The sequence below is a fragment of the Sorex araneus genome, chromosome 10 (genome assembly GCF_027595985.1).
Source record: "Sorex araneus isolate mSorAra2 chromosome 10, mSorAra2.pri, whole genome shotgun sequence".
NCBI lineage: Eukaryota > Metazoa > Chordata > Mammalia > Eulipotyphla > Soricidae > Sorex > Sorex araneus.
Window position 1 is genome coordinate 13,253,515 of NC_073311.1, and position 22,599 is coordinate 13,276,113.

At 40.5% G+C, this 22,599-nt stretch overlaps 2 protein-coding genes across 3 annotated transcripts in view; both read right to left on the reverse strand.

Moving 5' to 3' along the window:
• The window catches only part of PTPRB (protein tyrosine phosphatase receptor type B), a 135,388-nt gene extending 127,057 nt beyond the window's left edge, over window positions 1-8,331 (reverse strand). The window contains exons 1-2 of the mRNA XM_055118539.1: window positions 7,622-8,331; window positions 6,023-6,418 (exon numbers count right to left, since the gene is read on the reverse strand). Coding sequence (XP_054974514.1) covers window positions 6,023-6,418; window positions 7,622-7,676 — 451 coding nt within the window. The 5' untranslated portion in view covers window positions 7,677-8,331. The remainder of the gene's footprint in view (window positions 1-6,022; window positions 6,419-7,621) is intronic.
• Window positions 8,332-8,460: 129 nt separating this feature from the next.
• Window positions 8,461-22,599, reverse strand: part of PTPRR (protein tyrosine phosphatase receptor type R) — a 310,632-nt gene continuing 296,493 nt past the window's right edge. For both annotated transcript variants that reach the window (XM_004602668.2, XM_004602669.2), the window contains one exon: window positions 8,461-9,673. In XM_004602668.2, the coding sequence (XP_004602725.1) occupies window positions 9,580-9,673 (94 nt within the window). In that variant the 3' untranslated portion in view covers window positions 8,461-9,579. The remainder of the gene's footprint in view (window positions 9,674-22,599) is intronic.

The window sequence follows — 22,599 nt, forward strand, 5'->3', positions numbered from 1 at the left end:
GCATTTTGTATCCTTTCCTGGACAGTCCTAGAACTACACGACATGTTTTATCGGCCGACAAGTTTGTACCAGTATTGTTGAAGACAGTTTCAAGTTTATAATGCTTTAATTTCCTCCTTTCAAGGATGACTTACATTGATTTGCAAATAAGTCTGTTCTTAGAGTATTTTTTTTCCCAAATAGAAAAGGGGGTCAAGAAATGAGTTATTTCCCATTGCATGTGTGCCTGTAAGACCAAAGTCTTGACCTCCTGTTGGGATAGATGAAACTCTAGCTTCTAATGTCTGTATGGATTTAAACATTATACTTGGAGAATGGGGAGTGGTCAGCAAAACCTGTATTAGGACCCTAGAACTCTGGCACGGTGTGGGTTCTGATCACTGCTGGCTGGGACCGTGGAGGCCTCCAAGCACCGCCAGAGTTGTAGCCCCCAGCATCACAGGGCTGGAGCTGCACCACATTCTTCGTCCCTGGCATTAAGCTAGCATGCTTGACAGAGTACCAAAGGGAGAGGCCCTAGACCTCTGAACTCTGCTAGGGACCTCCTTTCCCCAGAAAGAAACCAGCATAAATTTGATTTTGATTTGAATAGTATTTGATTTGAATAATAGAGAAAGATGATAGTGACCATTTCAATAATGACTTACAAAATAGGTTTAAGTTTTTCTTGATTGCTTCCCACAACTCTTATATATACAATACCTTCTAGAAGTTAAAACATTTACTAATTTTGTCAGTATCTGTTGTGCTAAAATTACCTCTAAGGGAGATTTAAAGGTTTCTATGGTCTGATCTCTTTTCTTAATAGTTTTATAGTGCAATAATTAAATTTTTCTATTCCCCCCCATGGTATCTGCAGTATATAGAAAAGACTAGGCCACAGAAAAGTGACTTTTATTTTTTGGTCACACCCAGCAATGTTCAGGGGTTACTCGAGGCTTTGCACTAGGTAGGAATCATTCCTTTCTATGCTTGGGGAATCATACAGGGTGCCCGGTATTGAACCTGGATCAGCCTCATACAAGGCAAGTACGTTTTCTGCTCTACTATCTCTGAAGCCCCAGGAAGTGATTTTTAAATAATTGAATGTCATCTAGTGAACTTTACTGGATATGTGCATGTTCTTCCCCTAATATAGACCAATAAGATTGTTTCTTTAACCTGGAATATTTTTATGTTTCACTGTAGTTTCCACTCATGAGTCTTAGGTTTTAAGAGTTTATACATAAAAGATACAAAAATCAAATATAATTAGTGATTCTCAACTTTGGCTGTACTTTAGAATCACCTTGAAAGATTTTAAAAATACTAGGCATGCTTTAATTGGACTAGAGAAAAAAAATATGGCATCAAGATGGTTTTGACATTTCCATTATGATTCTGAAGTGAAGCTTGAGTTGAAAATTCACTTGTGTGGGGCACCTCCAGTTGTGAGTACTCTCTGGAACAGAGCAGGTTTTAGATAAATATTGTCTCCTTGGGTGCCATCATGAATATACCCTTGTGGAAAATAAGAAGTGTGGTCCAAATTAAGTCATAGATATGGTATCTTTGACTGAAGAACTTAATACATAATATCCACTCATATTTGTGAATAGCACTCAGATTTGTGCTTCTTTATGGTAATTACTAACTCTTGCTTTCAAAGTGCATTTGGAATTATTCACTACAAAGATTTGAGAGCAATTTAATTTTTTATAGTGAATTTCCCAATACCTCTATGAGCTTTCATGCTACAGATGGACTAGATATCATTTTGTAGAGAAGAGGCCAAAAACCTGCATGTTGCAATTATGCACATTTGAACATAAGAATTTCTTAAGTATTTTAGAAGATAGGGACCACCTACAGCAATTCTTTGGGAGCCAGGGAACACCCTTGAGCTCTTGGCAGTGAGCTCTGCTTAAGTCTGTGCTTGGGTCCAGCAATGTGGTGCCCAGGGTGGCAGTTCTCTGGGAGGCATCAGGGTTACAACTGGCAGATCTCGGAAGCCTTGTAGTGTCAAGGATCCAGCTCAGGCCCTTGCACATATAAGGCATATGCTCTACTATGTGACCTTTCTCTTGGGCCAAATTGGTCCATTTTTTTGTCTTTGTTTTGGGGCTATACCTGAATGTGCTTGGGATGTACTCCTGGCTCTGTGCTCAGGGATCTCTCCTGGAAGTGCTCAGAGAACCATACACAATGCTGGGGAAGGATCCAGAGTGGACTGTGTGCATGTTAAGTGCCATACCTGCTGTATTATTTTCAGACTCAACTGTACAATTTTTTTTGGGGGGGGGGTTTACACCGGGCGATGCACAGGGGTTACTCCTGGCTCTGCACTGAGGAATTACTCCTGGTGGTTCTCAGGGGTCCATATGGGATGCTGGGAATCAAACCCAGGTTGGCTGTGTGCAAGGCAAATGCCCTACCCGCTGTGCTATCACTCCAGCCCCCAATTTTACATGTTTTAACTTTGCTTTTCCCTTGATACTCATTTCAGTCCCCAATGCACTTAATAGGCATGTTTTGAGTACAGCATTGTATAGGATTGATTCTATCCCTTTACTTTTGAAGTGAAGTCTACTATTAGGCAAGTTTTGAATAAAGATTAGAGAATATGGAGCCACAGAGACAGTACAGGCAGCAGGGCACTTCCTTTGTGTGCTGCCAAACTGGGTTTGCTCTCCAGCACACCTTAGAGAATCACCAGGAGTGACCCTTAGTGTAGAACAGGAAAAGCCCCTGAGCATCATCAAGTGTGACCCTAATTGCCTTCCTCTTGCCCTCAAACACAACACCCACACACACACAAACACACACAAACAGAAGACAATTTTCCTGGAATTATCTTTTATATTGATTCATATCTACTTTAAAATTTTTCCACTGAGGAACTGGGCAGGTAGTACAGGCAGGTAGTATTGGACTTGCTCCCCAGCTGACCTGAATTAGATGGCACTGCATATTATCCCCCATGCACCTACAGAAGTGATTCCTGAAAACAAAGCCAGGAATAACTCCTGAGCACAGCTGGGTCTAGCCGAAAACCCCTACTCCCAATTTCTTCTAATGAAAGAATATTCTGTTATTTAAGTTTTGACTGGGAATTGAAGAGGAATCTCAATTGTGCATATGACAATACAGCGGGGAAAATTACATTTTTTGTATAGTTTAAGAATTAGCAGAAAAGAAATTACACAAACTTGTGTCACAGATTGTATATTTTTTGATAAATGTCAATTTTATAACTATTTTTTTATTTATATTCTAAAATAAATACTAATAAGAAGTTGTTTCGTTCTGTTTGTTTGGGGTCCACACCCGGCGACATTAGGGCTACCTCAAGGGTTTACACTCAGAAATCATGACTGGCAGTGCTCAGGGGACCATATGGGATGCTGGGGATCAAACCTGGGTTGGCTACTTGCAAGGCAAATGTCCTAACTCTTATACTATCACTCCAGCCCCTCAAAAATTTAATAAGAACTATAAAATAGAAACTATAGTAGTCAGTATCCATTGTAGAAGAGAACACTGTATTTAATTGGCATGTGGCTAAATGCTGTCTAAGCTATGAAATGAAAGGGTTAAAATTGTCTGAAGACCAGTATACCATACCACAGGGTAAGCCACAAACCAACCTTAAAAATCACGTAGGGGCTGGAGTTATAGTGATAGTACAGTGGGTAGGGCGTTTGCCTTGCTGGCAGCAGACTCGGGTTCAGCATTTCATATTGCTCCCTGAACACAAGAGGAGTAATTCCTGAGTTTAGAGCCAGAAGTAGCCCTGTAGCAATGCCAGGTGTGTTCCCCCCAAAAACCACAATAAATAAATTAATAAAACCCCAACACCTAATTAAAAGACTTAAAGTTATAGTGGAGACTGATGTCCAAATGGGGATATAAATCAAAATGACCTGGGCAGCTTTAGTGTATATATTATTTACTATATTACTGTCATCCTGTTGCTCATCAATTTCCTCAAGCAGGCACCAGTAACATCTCCGTTGTGAGACTTGTTGTTACTGTTTTTGTCATATCGAATACACCATGGGTAGCTTGCCAGGCTCTGCCGTGCAGGCGAGATACTCTTGGTAGCTTGCTGAGCTCTCCAAGAGGGGAAGAGTGTGTGTGTGTGTATATATATATATATACACACATATATGTGTGTATATACACATACATATACATGTATGTGTATATACACATATATATGTGTGTGTGACATACATATAAAATATAAGTATTTATATATGACTAAATAGATATATGTGTATATACATACACATATATGTATATACATACATATATGTATATATACATGTATATATACATGTATATGTATATATATAAATATATATATATATATATAATGCCCAAATCTCTGGATTCCTTGAATAAGAATCTTGGAGGTGATAGTGTAGAAAGAAATGATTTCTTCCTCATTCAGATTATTTCACGTAGGTGAACAAAAGTCAAACATTTGGAAACTGCTGTTATAATGGAATGCATATTAGACAAGGAGACAAAACCTTTGGGTTGGGACTGGAGCTATAGTACAGTGGGTAGGGCATTTGCCTTGCATGAGGCCGACCAGGGTTTGATTCTCAGCATCCTGCATGGTCCCCTGAGCACCGCCAGGAGTAATTCCTGAGTGCAGAGCCAGGAGTAACCCCTGAGCATCGCCGGGTGTGACCCAAAAAGAGCAAAAAAACCCAACTTTGGGTTCTAAGGATCCTCTGCTATTACATAACTATATCACTGTATCACAGTCATCCTGTTGTGCATCAATTTGCTTGAGCGGGCACCAGGAATGTCTCTATTGTGGGACTTGTTACTGTTTTTGGATCATCCGAGATAATTTTACTTAATCATGATAATAAACTTTGTTTTCCTTATTAAATGTCTTTGTAGCTAGATAATTTCTCCAATGATGTGTTTGATTCATTTGTACCTAAATTGCACGAGTTTTCTAATTTTACCATTTCTGACTTTGTAAACAAATCTCTAATAAATAAAGAATCAAATAAGCAATAAAACGATTAAGTGAAATAGAAAACTATGCTGTACTTCTAAATAAAAATTCTGAGCACAGGACTGCTGTATGTGCTATACTAAGAATTTGTGTGCAGACAAATTAATTCTTCTCTGTGTTCATCATTTAAGTTAAATATACTAATAATTATCAAATTAGAAAGTTCTGACTACATCTTGGAATACTGCCTACAAAAGACACTTATCACTACACATTAGTGAAAAAGATTTGCCAAATTATCTTCCCAGTCATTTCTAGGGAGAGTAGGGAGAGGTTTGTTTTTGGCCCACACCTAGTGATGTACGGGGTTTACTCCTGGCTCTGCACTCAGGAATTACTCCTGGCAGATTTGGGGGACCATATAGGATGCTGGGGATTGAACTGGAGTCATCTGAGTGCAAGACAAGTGCAGTCTACTATTGCTCCTACCCCCTATCTTTTCAGTTTTACCAATCACTATTTTGATATCCTGAGAATATAAGGGTATTTATCCGCAACATTATTAATTTCCACATGATTAGCTTTAGCTATTTTATATATAAGCTGTTTATGTGTCTAGATCTATATTGTAGTATTTGAGCAAAATGTTTAGTGTCTGGAACAAAAGAGAAACTACAAAAATGAATAAATTTTTAAAAAGCAATTAGAGAAAGAAAGAAAGAGAGAAAAAAGAAAGAAAGAGAGAAAGAAAGAAAGAAAGAAAGAAAGAAAGAAAGAAAGAAAGAAAGAAAGAAAGAAAGAAAGAAAGAAAGAAAGAAAGAAAGAAAGAAAGAAAGAAAGAAAGAAAGTAAAAGAGAAAAGTTGAGCACATTTTAATGAGGATAACGAAGGTTTCCAAGTTCTGGGGCACCGTATACTCCATTTCCATTAATTTAAGAATCTTCCATGGGAATTTGACTGGAGTAGGTGAATCTCCCTTGAATGTAAGAAAAAACCCAACCGAACAAAACAAGACATTAAGCAGAAGAACTTTCAGTATTGATTCTGAAAGGAATAGCTCACCTCTTTTAGAGCAGAGTCTTTCACGAACTGATTTTCCTTCCTTGTTGACATCTATTTTCATCCAGCTATGGAGGTATTTCCTGCCCTTCTTGACCACTACTTTAAAGCTAAGTTTCTTGAGAAAGAAAGAAGTATTTCCAACCTCAAGGTACCCGTCATTTGCATAGCAAGTCCACTGGGGTGCCTGGGAGCAGGGGGCAAAGGTGACTGATCGGGTAGTGCCAGTTGATGAATTGGAGATGCCCAGGCACAGTGCTGACTTTACATGCAGGAGCTTTGCTTCCTCAGTCCACATCCACTGCTGGTTCTGGTTGGTGCCATTACACGAACCCATGGCCACTATTTCAGTTTTTAAAAGGCACACTTGTTTCCGGACATGAACAATCTGAAACCCCTCTGAAAGACGAAAACCCGTGAGACACTGGTGGAGCTCACTGAAAAATGAAACAACTCATCCACAAATCAGTGAAGTGAAAATACAAAGTTTATGTATATTTTGTTATAATTTCAGTATCCTCAGATTCAAAGATGTGATGTTTTAAAATCCTAATGTTGACAGTGTCAAAATGTCACACTTAGCTCCTTTTCTTTTAGCTTCACGTGGTTCAGGGAAGAAAACACACCCCCACTGAATAATCAAAGGAAGCCTGGACAAGGAACAAAACCATTCCCAGAACATGGTGTGATAGTTTTGCCTCTTGACTTAGAGACACTGAAGTCATAAAAAGTCCAGTTATATTTGAAGTCAGATTATTCTTCCATCTCTTCTCTCTAAAAGAAGTGCCCCTCTTTTTCTATCTTTAACTTACCATCACAGCAAGAATTTGTAAATAAACATAGGAAAATTTTTAAAAACCAAATAGATTTATCTTTAAAAATAAGACCCAAAATTCCCAAATCTTTGAACACATCCTCTTCGTTAGTAAGTATTGATAATCACAGATTACATTTCTTTGTAGTCACAGAGAGAATATTCTTTATTTTGTGCCAATAGCTACAGTTTTCCTCCAAAACACCAGTAGATTTAAAAAAAAAGTATTTCTCAAGGCAAGAATATTCAGTACTCAGTAGTTAAGCCTCAGCATTCAAAGGAGAGATTCACGGTCAGAGACCATTTTTTAACGCTTTAATATGCTTTTATCTAATGGGCCCATGAAAATATACAGACCTTCATTCCAAATAACAACTTCCAAATACAACACATCACCCTTCTCCAGCCCCTGGAATTAGATCTCCTATATTCTTGAACACAAAGAAAAGGGAAAACTACAATCTGAAAAACATGGAGAATGTGACAGACTGTGACAAAAAACCAGCAATTTCTCCTCTGGCCTCTTTGGTCTCCCTGCTCTGTAGAGGCCATTTCAGAGGCTGCCCAGGGCATGGAGCGGGTCAGAGGAGACGATTATTTTCTTCTAGAGAAATGCCCCTGGTGTGGGCAGAGCTGGCTCGTCTCTTCCCCCTCCTCATCGCCTTTGGCTAAACTGCCATGGAGACCTGGCTCCATTTCCGCTTTATTCCAGGCTCTTTCCAAAGCTCGAGCAACTCCCCTGCGGGCGCTCAGAGCAATCTGGGGGGAAACTGAGGCCGCCCACTCACCTGAGCTTCCGAAGATCACGCAGGTAAGGACCACCACGTAAAATTCTGCCTCCATTTTCCAGTTAACAGCTGTTCATGTTTCACTGGGGGCAAAAAATTCTTCCAGATAAGAGAAGCGAAAGAGTAGAAAGGAAATGTGCCTTCATGGTGGGGGGAAAAAGTCAGTGACGAGCACTTCCTCCTATTGAATTGTCTGGGGAAGTTTTACACCAGTGTCCTTTTGTCTGTTTCCTTAGAAAGAAGGGAATATGATTCTCTCTCTCTGTGTGGCTCTGTCTCTGTCTCTCTCCCTCTCTGTCTCTCTCTCTCTTTCTGAGTGTGTGTGCGTGTGTGTGTCTGTGTCTGTGTGTGTCTGTGTGTGTCTGTGTGTGTGTGTGTAGGGTGGGGGGGGGAACCAAATGAAAACTCTCCTAAATTTTCTCCCACCGTCCCTGGCACACGTCTACTTTTTCACCTCTAGAGGGAAGAAGGGACCAATAATCACAGATGATTTACGGTTCCTCCAATTTTAAATTTCTTCAGGTGATGTGGTTCTGTGAATAAATACAAATCATGTAATTTATGATCACCAATGACAAGTGACATCAAGACATTGACATGGTTTGTTTGTGTAATGATCTGCTGAGAGTCTATTGAGGAAAACCACATAATGATGGTGACACTTCTTAGATCATTATCTTTCCAAGGATAACAATATTACATGCTCAGATAGTTATCTCCATCAGGGTGAGATCCAGACTAAACTTAAATCCATCATCACATTATCACTTTCAGGCTTCTCCCCTAAAGATAATAGTATCTTTCCAATAGCAAAAAAAAAAAAAATGCTTTAGTCAATATGAAGTATTAAGAGTTTATTGGCAGTACGAAACGAAGTCAACAGAATTGCATTAAAAATTAGTATTTGAACAGAACATCTAGTGTTTACTGAGTGTATATATTTTAAAAACTTTGTCTCTTGAGGATTCAAATCATTCAGAACTTTCATTCAGAAATTTAAGGTTTCTGAAATTTCTGAATGCCATGTCCATGGCAGAGTCCTTTGAAGAATCTCTGGAAATTGGAAAAGTTACATTAGTCCTAAAGGCATCTGCCTTTTTTGAAAGATAGATTCTAGGTAGGCAGCAAATTCAAAAAGTCCTTCTTAATAAAAGAGAGACAAGTATTTAAAATTCTTCTTACATCATAATGGTTACAAATTTGTTTTTCCTCTTTAAAGTAAAATGACTCAAAGTGTAGAAATATGATGAATAGAATTCTCAAGCAGAAACTGTCTCTATGCCCAATAATAGAGAATAAATACATGTAATACCCAATGACAGTCATTGTGCTCTGTAATTATTTGATAGGAGGTACTGATGAATACACATTTAATAGGTGATATTATCAAGACACATTTTCATATAAAGTAGTTGCTGCTTTTGATTTTTTCAAAACAAAGACTTATTTGTTAAAAATTCATTATCAATCACTTCCAACAGTAGTGGCAAGATTCTGGTAACCAGGAAGGGTAATAGCACTTAAAACAGGAACAGTTTAATAGTTGACAGTCTATTCACAAGACAGATTTTGCAAACATCAAAGCATCTAAAACACAATAATTTCTTTAGCAGCTCTTGTCGTCATCTGATGACACATTACTGAGTATTTCATACATACATCTGTGTGGCAAATAGTCAATGCGATAAAACAGACTCCATCTTACGCTGTGTCAGAAATGTATCATACCTCCATTAGCAAAGGACCTTCAAAATAATGTCAGGGATGCTTACAACTGCATTCATGTACACAAGGAACTGGGCTATCTTTAATATGTTGCCAAGTCTTCCACAATCCATGCCAGAGCTTGATGTTAGGGCTTCTCTGTTCTTCCATTGCAGGAAGTGCCTTTCAGGAGCCTCAAGTGGGTAACTGATTAATCACCCTTAGATATTGATGGTCTGATCACCTTCAAAGAATCACTGAACAGTTTCTGCTGAAAGTCTGCTCTCATACAGGCACAGAGCATGATGCACAAATTCATATTGCTCACTAGTTTGGACCATTCCGCCCCTGTAAGGGAAAGATAATACAAGAATTTCTTATTGCTGGTATCCTACAAACACAAGCAATCAGATTAGGCCATACCTATAAGACATACAGAGTGGTTGATGTGATTTTGTTGTTGTTTTTTGTTTGGGGCCACACATTCTGGTGCTCAGGGATTACTCCTGGTTTTGTGCTCAGGGGTCAATAATGACCATGCTTGAGGGACCATGTGGGTACTGGGGATCGAATTAGGGTCAGCTATATGCAAGGCCAGCGCTGTACCTGTTATACTATTGCTCTAACTTCCAGGTGACTCTTTTTTTTTTTAATCCCTCTTACCTGTGATCAAAATACCCAAGCAGTGAAATTAATAAGGGAATTATGTAAAGGAATTAATGTAGTTCCTTTCACACACTAGCTACTTGGTTAAGTTTTCCTAATGGTTTTACAGAACATTCACAAAAAGGTAGTCTAGCTTCAAGGTTAAACACTTGGACCCCAGTTCCAGCCAGACTGAGTCTAAATCATCTGAATGTGGATTCTTAGCTCTTTGATCTTGGACAAGTTCCTTAAAAGCCCTTTCAGTTTCCAAACCTGCCTGTTTCTTCTGCTTTAAAAGAAATAATCAGAAATCAATTTCTTAGGATTGCAGTGAGATTTAAATAAATTCTTCTATTTGGATTTTTGTTATTACTTCCTGGGTGCATTTTCATTCATTTTTATGTTGAAATGTTTCATACACTTGGATCAAAATTGATTGAAAAAAGCTTTACCAAATAAAATTTTACTGTGAAATGTTGATGATTCTGTTTTGTTTGGTTTGGGGGTCATAGCTGACTGTGCTGAGGGCTTTACTCATATTATCCCATCAAGGGTCACTTCTGGCGGTACCTAGGGTACCATATTGGAGATTGAGCCTGGGCTGGCAGCATGCAAGATAAGAGCCTTACCTGCTGTACTATCTGTCTGGTCCAAATGGTGCTTTTTCAACAAGTAAAATGAGAAACTACCTGCGAATGTCTACCTGAATATATTATATGTAAATAACCTTTGCTGTTGGTTGCAGTGTGTTAGGTGTGTAAATACTATGGGGTATAGACCTTAAATGGATTGAAAACAGGAAAATAGGTCCTGTGTTTCCTTCTCTATTATTTTTATTATCACTGACTATTATTATTATTATTATTTGCTTTTTGGATCACACCCGGCGATGCACAGGGGTTACTCCTGGCTCTGCACTCAGGAATTACCCCTGGCAGTGCTCAGGGGACCATATGGGATGCTGGGAATCGAACCCGGGTCGGCTGCGTGCAAGGCAAACGCCCTACCCGCTGTGCTATATTGCTCCAGCCCCTCTCACTGACTATTATGCAGACCTTTTCTTCTGGGTTAGTAGAAGATAGCTGCCTTCATGAAAAATAGTTATGCTTTTCCTTGTTCTTCTCTCTATAAAATGACAACGTCACTATTTTTTTTTAAAACATAGTAATGGTTCTTTTACATGGCAAATCCACCAGATAGACTTGTAAATGTTCTCCAGTTACTGAGTAGTATCACTGTTATTGTTTGATGTCTTGCACATCACTGTAACTAAACAATTCATTTCAAATTAATATTCCAGCTAGCTCTTCTAAGTGGCTACCACCATTAACTTGTATTAGTTTTATATCCTTTAAGCCCTTGACCAAAAACAAGATACACTTGATTTGCTCCGGCGGGCACCAGTAACATCTCCATTATGAGACTTGTTACTGTTTTTGGCATATCGAATATGCCATGGGTAGTTTGCCAGGCTCTGCCGTGAGGGTGGGATACTCTCGGTAGCTTGCTAGGCTCTCCAAGAGGGGTGGAGGAATCGAACCCAGGCCGGCCGCGTGCAAGGCAAATGCCCTACCCACTGTGCTATTGCTCCAGTCCTATATATATATACACATAGAGATATATATCTATATACACACACATATATATATATATATATACAGAGAGAGAGAGAGAGAGAGGTGGGGGGGATACGCACACACATACACACACGCTCAGCTTTCGGGCCACACCTGGTAGTACTCAGGCTTACTTCTGACTCAATGTTTAGCAATAACTCCTGGCAGGCTTGCAGGACCATATGGGGCGCTGGGGTTGGAACTTGAGTTTGCCATGTCAAAGCGAGTGCCCCACCCACTATCCTATCTCTCTAGTCCAAGAAATATTTCACTATTTTTGTCCCCTTAGAATTATATACTTTGTTGTACTGGAGACAACTTTCTGGTCAAAGTGTTTCTTAGTTTTAAGCTGCCACAGAGTTGTTCCAGAAAGGTATGTTAAATATCTTCTAAGTTGGATGCTGGCCACTGGGCACATGTAACAGACATAACAGGTGTCCGGAAGATGCTGGCCTTGACTTTGTAGCTTGGGAGATAGACTCACAGTAAATATTAGAGCAACTCCAGGGAGCTGAGAGGTGCCTCCCTTCCTCTGGCATTCGCGCAGCTGGGAGAACCATCCTCCTTCCCCGGGAGCTGCAGACAGTGTGTGGAAACTTATATGTGCTCCTTCTCATGAGCTCTGGTCTGTGAACTTCCTCTCACCATTTACCTCATTTTGAGGCAAGATTTTCCCTTTTTTTGTATGTTTTGGTGAGCACTGGCATTTGCTTGTCCAACTGGTGAATGAAAGGAGACACAGTCTAGTTTTTAATCACATTTTACCCCAAGTGGGTCAACAGTGAATTTTAATGTTTGGAGTATATTTAGTATGACATTCTGTTAACTAAGACAAAGTTGTTTTAGCCAGGAAAGGTGGAGAAGAGGAGAAACGAACTCATTCCTTGTAGACTAGCAAAATGTTTGGAGGATCTGAAGGCTCTTAAAGAAGCTGTGTGAAAAGTTGTATTACTTCTCACTTCATTTGGGAAATAGGAATGAAAGAATTAGCATCAGACTTTATGAGTTCAAATAATGATTCACAGGTTCATTTGTTAAGGTGATTTGTCTTTTTGAAAGAGGGGGGCACACTCAGTAGTGCTCAGGGCTTCCTCCTGCCTCCGCACTCAGGAAACACTCTTGTCTAGGATCAGGCACCCTACTGGATTCTGGGGATCAAACCCAGTCAACTGCATACAAGTTAAAAAATCTACCTCCTCTGCCTCTCCCTCCCCCACTTTGGGTGATTCTTTGTTTATTTTTGAATTTTGAGACACATCCAGCAGTGCTCAAGGCTTCCTCCTGGCTCTGCACTCAGGAATCACTACCTACAGCACTAAGGACCATATGGGATGCCAGGGATTGAATCCAAGTTGGCTGCATGCAAGGCAAGTGCCCTACCCATGGTACTATCTCTCTTTTTTTTCTTTGCTTTTTTGGGTCACACCTGGGGTCACTCCTGGCTCTGCACTCAGGAATTACCCCTGGCGGTGCTCAGGGGACCATATGGGATGCTGGCAATCGAACCCGGCTTGGCTACGTGCAAGGCAAACGCCCTACCCGCTGTGCTATCACTCCAGCCCCATCGTAGTACTATCTCTTAAGATGATTTCTTATAGGAGATCATCTCTTCTGATTGCTGGTGATGGAAACCTTTCCTGAGCAGAGAGGTGTGCAGCAGGGAAGATGGGTAGCTAGTTTCTGCTGGAATGTTCACCGGCAAGGAAGTACCTTTCGAGGTTGCCTTTTCCAGCGTTGTCAGGAAAAAAATTGACGAGAAAAAAATAAATCTGCCTCTCTCTAAATTTCCTCCCATTGGTTGAACTGAAATAACCCGAAAAAAGTCTACAAGGTTTCTCTTGTAGTCACACAATAGCTCTCTAAATGCTGGAAAACAACCATCAAAGTCCCATAATCTTTTCTTCTCTAGACTAAACATCCTGTGGTCACTCAATATTTCTATACAGCCTGGTTTCCCTGTCAGTCCCAATTTAGTCTCCCTCTCCTGCAGGCCATTTTGTAAAATATGACCTTCTTAAGTGTTGTGTCTACTCCCAGTGACATCCAGACAGTAGGAATATTTTCTCCCTATGATGCAGAGGCTGATGAGCTTGCCACTTGCAGGTGCATTGGGGGTTCAGATCACACAGTATTGGCTGGAAGCCTGGGGCTCGGCGAGCATTTTAGAGTATTGAGTGAAGACTTAGTAGGTCAAGTGAAAAGTCTGTAGGATTTTTTGGAAACTGAAAGATGACAGATGTTTTTCATCCTGTAGGTTATTGAAAATGTGAAACTAAGTGCAGGGCTTTCTATTTATTCCTATTAATTTCAAATTGTTGGTTTCAGTGCAGCATTATATTTACTGACATCATTCTCTCATTCAATATTTTCACCTTCTATTTCTGGTTCCCAGCTTGGAGTTTTCCTGATATTTAACCAGTAAGCCTTCTATCTGCTTATCAATCATTTATAAAGAAGTAGAAAAACACAAGGTCAAGGTTAGTTTTTTATTATAAGCAATCTGATGTTTTTTTCTGGACTAATTCTTTCAAAATTGTTTCAGCAAGCTGTAAGTCCTCTTAGGACAGTAATGGTGCTTTTAATATTTGCTGCAGTGAAAGGTACCTATTAGACCTAAATAAATAACCTATTACAGGGAGTGAAGTGATAATACAGTGGGTAGGGCATTTGCCTTTCATGTGGGGAATACAGAGTGGATCCCTGGCATCACATATGGTCCTCTGAGCCACACCAGGAGTAATACCTGAGCACACAGTCAGCAGTAAGTCCTGAGCACTTCCCATTGTGTCCCTCAAAACAACAAAAAAAAACTATGTTGGTTACATGGAGTGTGCTACTTGTAGATCATGCAAACATGGAACAAAATAAAGAAATGGACACAATCACTAGAGGTGAATTCAAATTTGGAAGCTCATCACAATCATTTTTAAAACACACAGTAAAAATTTATTATCCAGAACAGCCTTGATTTATTCTCTAATAACCTTTATTTAAAAAAAATTTGTCGGACCACATCCAGCAATACTCAGGGGTTAGTTCTAGCTTTCCACCAAGGAATTCAAGGAATTATTACTGGTGGTACTCAGGGGACCATATGGGATGTCAGGGATCAAACCTGGGTGGCCATGTGCAAGGCAAGAGCCTTACTCACTGTACTATTGCTCTGGTTCCATATCTAGCTACAGTTCAGGCCAGACAGGGCTCTCTGAACTTGCTTAAAGTATTAGTCTATATCACACATGTAAAGTTCTAACAAAAACTCATCCTTAAAAGTAAAAAAGCAGAGGGGCCGGAGCGATAGCACAGCGGGTAGGGCATTTGCCTTGCATGCGGCCAACCCGGGTTCGATCCCCGGCATCCCATATGGTCCCCCAAGCACTGCCAGGAGTAATTCCTGAGTGCAAAGCCAGGAGTAACCCCTGAGCATCGCTGGGTGTGACCCAAAAAGCAAAAAAAAAAAAAGTAAAAAAGCAGAGACTCTCTCTCTCTCTCTCTCTCTCTCTCTCTCTCTCTCTCTCTCTCTCTCTTGTGCCATCTCATTCGCTCACTGAATCTTACTTTATCGGGCATCATCCAAGAGCCTTTGAAAGAGGAGACACTGAAACAGTATTTGATCTCTATAGATCATATTTCAAACTCAACTAAGATGAAGCTTTTGAAATATTTCTCTGATGATCAAGATACTACTTAAGTGGAGAAAACCTAAGGGGCCTCAATTCAGTGGACTCTCTTAAGACAAGCAGCACACCCCCAAACCACCATCCTTATGCAGTGCATTTATTTAAAGCAGCATCCCTCTTTGAAAAATTCTCTTTTTATTTTTGCTTTTTTTGGGTCACACCTGGCGATGCACAGGGGTTACTCCTGGCTCTGAACTCAGGAATTACCCTTGGCCGTGCTCAGGGGACCATATGGGATGCTGGGATTTGAACCCGGGTCGGCCGCGTGCAAGGCAAACGCCCTACCCGCTGTGCTATCTCTCCAGCCCCTGGAAAATTCTCTTAAAGTACACCTCCCCCTCCCTCTGTACCCTACAGTATATACAGCACATTATATTATAATATCTAATGTCTAGCAGGAGTTTACAATAAAGGAGTTTATCACTTGAGCACAGGGCAAGGGATCAACTCAATTAGCTATGAGAGTGATGAATAGATTTAAGAGGTTTGGAACACCATGGCTATCAGGTTCATTATCAGTAGGGACAAAGTATGTTGAAATAAAAACAAATGAACAAAAACCTCTATGTTGTCAATAAATATACCATAGTTGGCACGTGCTAATTGCTTTTTTCTTAGATTTTTTGGGTCACACCTGGCGATACACAGGGGTTACTCCTGGCTCTGCACTCAGTAATTACTCCTGGCGGTGCTCAGGGGACCATATGGGATGCTGGGAATCGAACCCAGGTCGGCTGCGTGCAAGGCAAACGCCCTACCCGCTGTACTATAGCTCCAGCCCCTAATTGCTTTTTCTAACCTCCTTTTAAAAATATTTTTTAGTGTCAAACTTTCTTGTCTGTAAAATGATGAAGTAATCGAAGAATAGTGCCTTCTTATGCTATTGTTATAAGAAATAAATGAAACAACCCATAGGGGTCAGAAAGATTACACAGTGAGTAAGGCTTTTGCTTTGCAGGTGCCAGACCAGATTCCATCCCAGGCACCCTACACAGTCCCCAGAGCCACCAACGGTAGCCCCCAAATAGGAAAACCCATTACAAATGTTTGAACTTTTTGTGGGAGTTTTTTTGGAGGGCCATACTCAGGGCTTAGGGATCACTCCTGTCAGGGCTTGGGGGACCATTTTCGATGCTGGGGATGGAACCTGAGTTAGCTGCATGCAGAGAAGATTCCATAACCCCTGTACTCTCTCTTTCACCCTTAAAATGTTTCAAACACAGCTGAACACACACAGTATATTCTCAGTTATTTTTATTAGTAAATTCTTTGGTGCTCTCTAACCAAACATGGTAAACATGGTTGATTGGAAGATTCTAGGATGAAGTCTTTGAAGACCTTGGACAATATATATGTATATATGAAGTATAGCAGTAGATCAAATACCAATTCTGGTGATACATTGGATCAGATGCAGTTTGTAAAGTTGATGTGGTGTTGTTTGGGCTCAGGGCTGCTGAGGGCCTCCTGCAGCACACCCAGTACTAGTTTGGGGACCCTGCCATACTAGGGATTGTGCACGCAGGACGTGATTCAGCCCTTTAATCTGTCTCCCTGGTGTCTCTTTTTTTCCCCCCTTTACCAGGAACCCTAGTCTGTGTTGTGGTCAGATTTCCCTGGTACATGGGAGGCAGTGTAGGGATAACTTCACATCCTCACGCTTACTAGGGGAGGGAACTTCCTACCTCATTGAGCATTTTCTGAGCCACCTTTCACTGGAGGATCCCAAACAAAGGACCATTAGGATCCCCTCAACATTAAAGGCAGCAGGTCAGAGCAATAGAACAGTAGGTAGGGCACTTGTCTTGCACATGGCCGAGTAGGGTTTGATCCCCACTAATCCAGGTGGTCCTCTGAGCCCAGCCAGGAGTGATCCCTGAGTGCAAACCAGGAGTAAGTCCTGTGCACTGTTGAGTATGAATCCCAAACAAAATAAAACAATAAAGCTAAATAATCACCTAAGGGCAGTTAGAACTCTCAATCTTACTCTAAAAGGGCAAATGCTTTAAGTTACTGGATCTTATAGACCCTCTAATTACTGGGTCTTATATACCCTCTAATTTATTTCTAAATGGTTAATTACTTGTATCACTTGTAGTCCCATTGATCTTCGATTTGCTCGAGCGGGCACCAGTAACATCTCCATTTGTCCCTGTCGCAAGCTAGTATAGCCCAATGATACCTGCTCGCTCCAGGAACAGAAAGAGCCTCTAAATGGTTAAAAGTCTAGAAATTCACTTTCTAGTGTAGGCAGTTGCTGTCATGCAAAGAAGTGGATGTAGAATATGACAGATTCTAGTTGAACTCTTTGCTTTAGCAATATGATTGTAGACATACCACTTTCTTCTTGCCAGCATAGTTTTGCTCACATGTAACATAACATTAATAATACCTCATCAGATGGTGAGCATCAAATGGTGTGTATCAATATCAATATTGCTGGTGAGTATCAATATATCCTTGGAGATGCTCACAAAGTTCTCAAGAGTGCATATTCCCTAGTGGCACCTAAAGGTTCATGGCTCGGTATTAGATGAGGTTCAGCTTTTAGAACAAATTCTCTTTTTTTTCCTTTTGCAGAAGCCTACCCAGCAGTGCCCAAGGCATACTCCTGGCTTGCACTCAGGGATCACTCCTAACCGGAACCTTTAGGGATGCTGGCAATAGAACCCAAGTCAGATGTGTGCAAGGCAAGCACTTTATCCATTGTACTATCTCTCTGGAGCCTTGAAGCAACTCTTTTTAATATAAAGTTGAATTTTATAGCAGGGGCTAGAGCGATAGCACAGCAGGTAGGGCGTTTACCTTGCACACGACTGATCTGGGTTTGATTCCCAGCATCCCATATGGTCCCCGAGCACCACCAGGAATAATTCCTGAGTGCAGAGCTAGGAGGAACCCCTGAGCATCGCCAGGTGTGATCCAAATAACAAAAAAAAGGGGGGAGCACCTTGGGTTATAAACTGTTACTAGTAGGATTTCATTGTATGATTACATGAACTATTCCTGCACCACACCCTCCAGCCAGGGATCTGCTTCCCTTCATCACTGCCCCAAGGTCCCTTGTTCACTGTGCCTCATCTCTGGGATAAGCTTCCTACTTCCAGAAGACAACTTCTCAGTTAGAAATAACTCTTAATCCCAGATTGGTTTTCCATGTTAGTGTTATATGGACGATTGGCTATACCCACTGTTTTGTCTCCAAAATGTTCACCATAAACGTTGGAAATCACTAACCTCACTACAGTATTTACCCAGTACAGTTTCAAGTTTCGCAGAGTTTCAATGTGAAAGTCCACCAAATACCTAGCCCAGTGGTTCTCTTTTTGGTGAGTCTTAAATCAGTGCTGCATGTTCTTTTGGAACGCGCTTGGCTAACACCATGCAGGCTTAATGCCATTGTGCAGCTGATTTGCTTGAGGTGACTGTGCTTCATTCTTGTCGCTCTGGTATAAATATTAAGAGAGCCACATTTCCCTTTCAGAAAAGCCTTGGTTTAGAGAACAAATTACTTTTCCATCTGTCCCAAGCTGTGAAAAAAAGGGCCTTTCCCCCCCCCCACAAAATTGCAAAACTGGTATTGGCCCTCTAACTTCTCTGTAACTACAGCCCATGGGCAGTTTGTGGTCAGGCCAGGAAGGACTCAGCCATGTTGTCCTTTCAGAAATGCCGGCTATCTCCTATCACAGTCACCTCGCCAAATGCCCCAAACTGTCATCTCTGTGTTCCTGCAGAGAAGCACGTAGCTGGCTTTGCTGAGGGGAAACTCAGGTTAGAAGGAAAAAAATATCAAATATCATTTTCCCCCCACTTTGGTCCTGGAAGGGAGTGTTGAAAAAACCCTCCTGATGCCCAGGAGAGAGATTTGGTTTTTAACATGTTAAACCGGTGACCTTTTGTGACTATTCACTCACACATACGGAGAGCGGCAGCCTTTCCTGCCGCACCGCCCAGCGCGCATCCGGTCTAATCAGTAGACACAAGAAATTCTGCAGTGGTGACTCACTTCTGGGCTAACAATGGAATCCACACTCCTTGGCTCTTTATTATTTTCAAATCTGGAAATTTTTTGGTAAAGTTTGGTACAGTAAATTTAGAACAAAAGGTGTGGATGTTAATGGGCCTCATGGGTAAAGTGCCAGTAGCTTGTGCCAGAGTCTAATGGGATAACTCAGGGTGTCTCTGGGAAATGTTCGCCTCAGGTCTTTATACATACTTTGTACTATCTAGGAGGGAGAGAAAGTACACAGAGATGTGATTGTAACTACTTCTTACCACATCTACTGAACAGAAGGTTTTTTTTTTAATAGGTGTGTTCCAAAATAAGTAGAGGGCATAAATCTAGCACATATCAAATGATAATTTAGTTACTATTAGTTGGGCTTCCATTCCTCCCTGAAATTTGTTAATTTTTTTTTTTGGACACCCATTTTAGTACTTAACTCCAGGCTGAAGACAATTGCTATGACAGCCACTTGGGAGATTCACTTGTCATAATCTGTGTTGCAAAGCCTTGTTAGAGGCTCAGCATCTGTGATGAAAGTAAATTCATACCAACTTCTAAAGATTCATTTATAAGTGTCCTCAAAATAAATAATGCCCCCAAATTTCAAACCCCTATCTTAAAATGGGATCTCTGAGATCCACTAATGAAAAAAACTTGTGTGATCAGCTGGAATGCAGAGCAAAGTAGATACATGGGAGGCAGGACAGATCAACAATGATACTAAAAGGAGAAATATTTTTGTTTTGTTTTTTGGTTTTGGGGCCACACCTGGTGATGCTCAGGAGTTACTCCTGGCTCTGCGCTCAGAAATCACTTCTGGTGGGCTCAGGGGATCACATGGATGCCTAGGATTGAACCCTGTTGGCTTCATGCAAGGCAAGCATCCTACCCATTGTGTTATTGCTCCAGCCCCCAAAAGGAGAAATTTTAACTCTGTAGCTTTGTAAATAAAGAATGTCTGGGGAACACATATTAGCCTAGGAAACTGGTGACATACATATTCCTCTTCAGAGTGTTATAGTGAAAAAAAAGAAAAAGCTCATCAAAGTAAAGTGATTAATCAAAACATTTAAACAATGATATGACGCACATTGGAAGCATTTTTCTATCCTGTCTAGGAAGGCACAAGTAAGGTCTTTGGCTGTCATTCCAATTTAAGGTCTTGAAGGTAAGGATGTAAAAAGACATCAACAGATACCATCACTGACTTTCCTAAAAGATGATTAGACAAATTGTTTCCTGTTTTCAGAGAAGAAAAAGAAAGGAGAGGAAAGGAAAGGAAAAAGGTCTTGGAATTGCATATTTTATGTGCTTAATTTCCCAAATTCTCTTTTCAAGTTCTTCCTGTGTACAGAGGTGCCAGTTGGGGTTAAAAAAAGAAAGTAGACATGGAAAAAGTTTCCTGAAGTCAACCTGCAGTGGAACAACATTCCTTTCCTCCGAGGTATGTTCTGACGGTCACATATTGACTTTAATCCTTCTCCTGTAACATCTGTGTGCACATGAGGCATTACCTGGGCCATCTTGTCATGATAAATTATTTGCTTTTATTATGAAAAGAGCTAGTACTTATCTCGTATGTGATGTGTAAATGGACTTCTATCATTATCTCACACTGAGAAACCTTGGTGTTCACATGAAAGTCAAACAAATACAGTGAACACTGGTCAGTTTGATGCTCATAACAACTGGCATTCCTTTTCTTTGTCTGTTTTTCATTTTGGGGTGCTCATGGGTTACTCCTGACTCTACATTCAGAGGTCACACCTGGAAGTGCTCAGAGGACCATACGGGATGTGGGGGATCAAACCCAGCGTCCTACCCACTGTACTACATCTGTGGCCCCGCAACTGGCATTGCATAACTGGCATTCTTAATTAGCTACTATAGTCACAACACTAGACTAATATTTTAATGGGAAGAGTTAAGCATGTTCTATAAGGACTCTGTAAGTAATAAGGCAGAATTATATTAGTTTAGTGTAGTACAACATTATCAGTATATTTCACTATAGTTTTTGAAAATGATTGACCTATGTGTATGTATAGTAACCTGTTAGTAAGAAAACATGACTGAGCAAACTATCCCTTTTCAGAGTCATTCTGGTCATGAAAAGCTCATTTACTTATTATTCCCAGATATTAATAATAAAGTAATATAAACTGAAATTGTCAGAGATAAACAATTTCCCTGGCCTGTATAGAAGCTGGTTTAGCATTTTCCAAGGCAGGATCAGAACATTAACTTCCCGTCTTCTAACTAATCTTGTAGTTAACCCATCTAGGTCTCCCACCCAGAAGACAGTAGTCTTTTGGAGCCAAATAAATGCAGAATTAAACCAATCTGACTAGAGCAAAATTGAAAGTTCAGTTCAGTGTGAGAAAAAATGACTGTCAAAATTTTCTGTGTGACCTTGAGTAATTTATTCCCTCCTTTGATGCTTAGATTCTCCTTATAGAATGTGTGTGTTGTTTTGTTTTTACAATATTCTAACAGATTTTTAAAAAGCGTACCTTTCCTAGGTGTTCAATAATGTAATGACTATCTTCTGTTACAGGCAGGGAGCCATGGGGCGGGGGGGGGGGGGCGGCGTATAGTGTCTACCCGGCAATGCTCAGGTGTAATTCCTGGCTCTGCACTCAGGAATTACTCCTGGTAGTGCACATGGCCCATATGGGATGCTGGGCATCTATTTAACCCTGGTTGGGAGCATGAATGGACAGCACCCTACCTGTTGTACTATCTTGCAAGACCAAATGACTGTCCTTTAGTATGATTCCATTTTTCTCTACAGAAGCAATGTTTCACAGGCTCAATGTGACAGTTGACGGGAATTTAATAAAGTTAGTCCACCAATTCCCAATCTCAGAATCACATGATGGAAAAGATATTTTATTGGATGCCTGCTTCCCCCAAAGATGTCTTGCACCCATGTACTCTCAGCAGGCTAAATACACACACATCTAATTTTCAGATGTGCTATGTGAATTACAGAATGCAAATTAATTTCGAAGTTTTGTAGATTTCATAATATATCTATCACATTGAATTCTATGAAATACTTCACTATAACAAAAGAGGGCTTCATATCAGAAGAGATTGTAGCTATGGATACATCCCACCTCTTTTTGTACACAGAGAAGCAGAGAGAGATAAGTGGTCACATGGAAAATAAAGGGCAAAGTCAGGATTAGCACTAAACTCATAGACAGCTGGCTCAGTAATCTCTGACCTCATTCTCAAATGGCAGTCTATTTACCAGTCTCACCAGCCCATGTTCCATCCCAATTACCTTCAACTCACTTTTTTTTAAAATGAAAAATAACG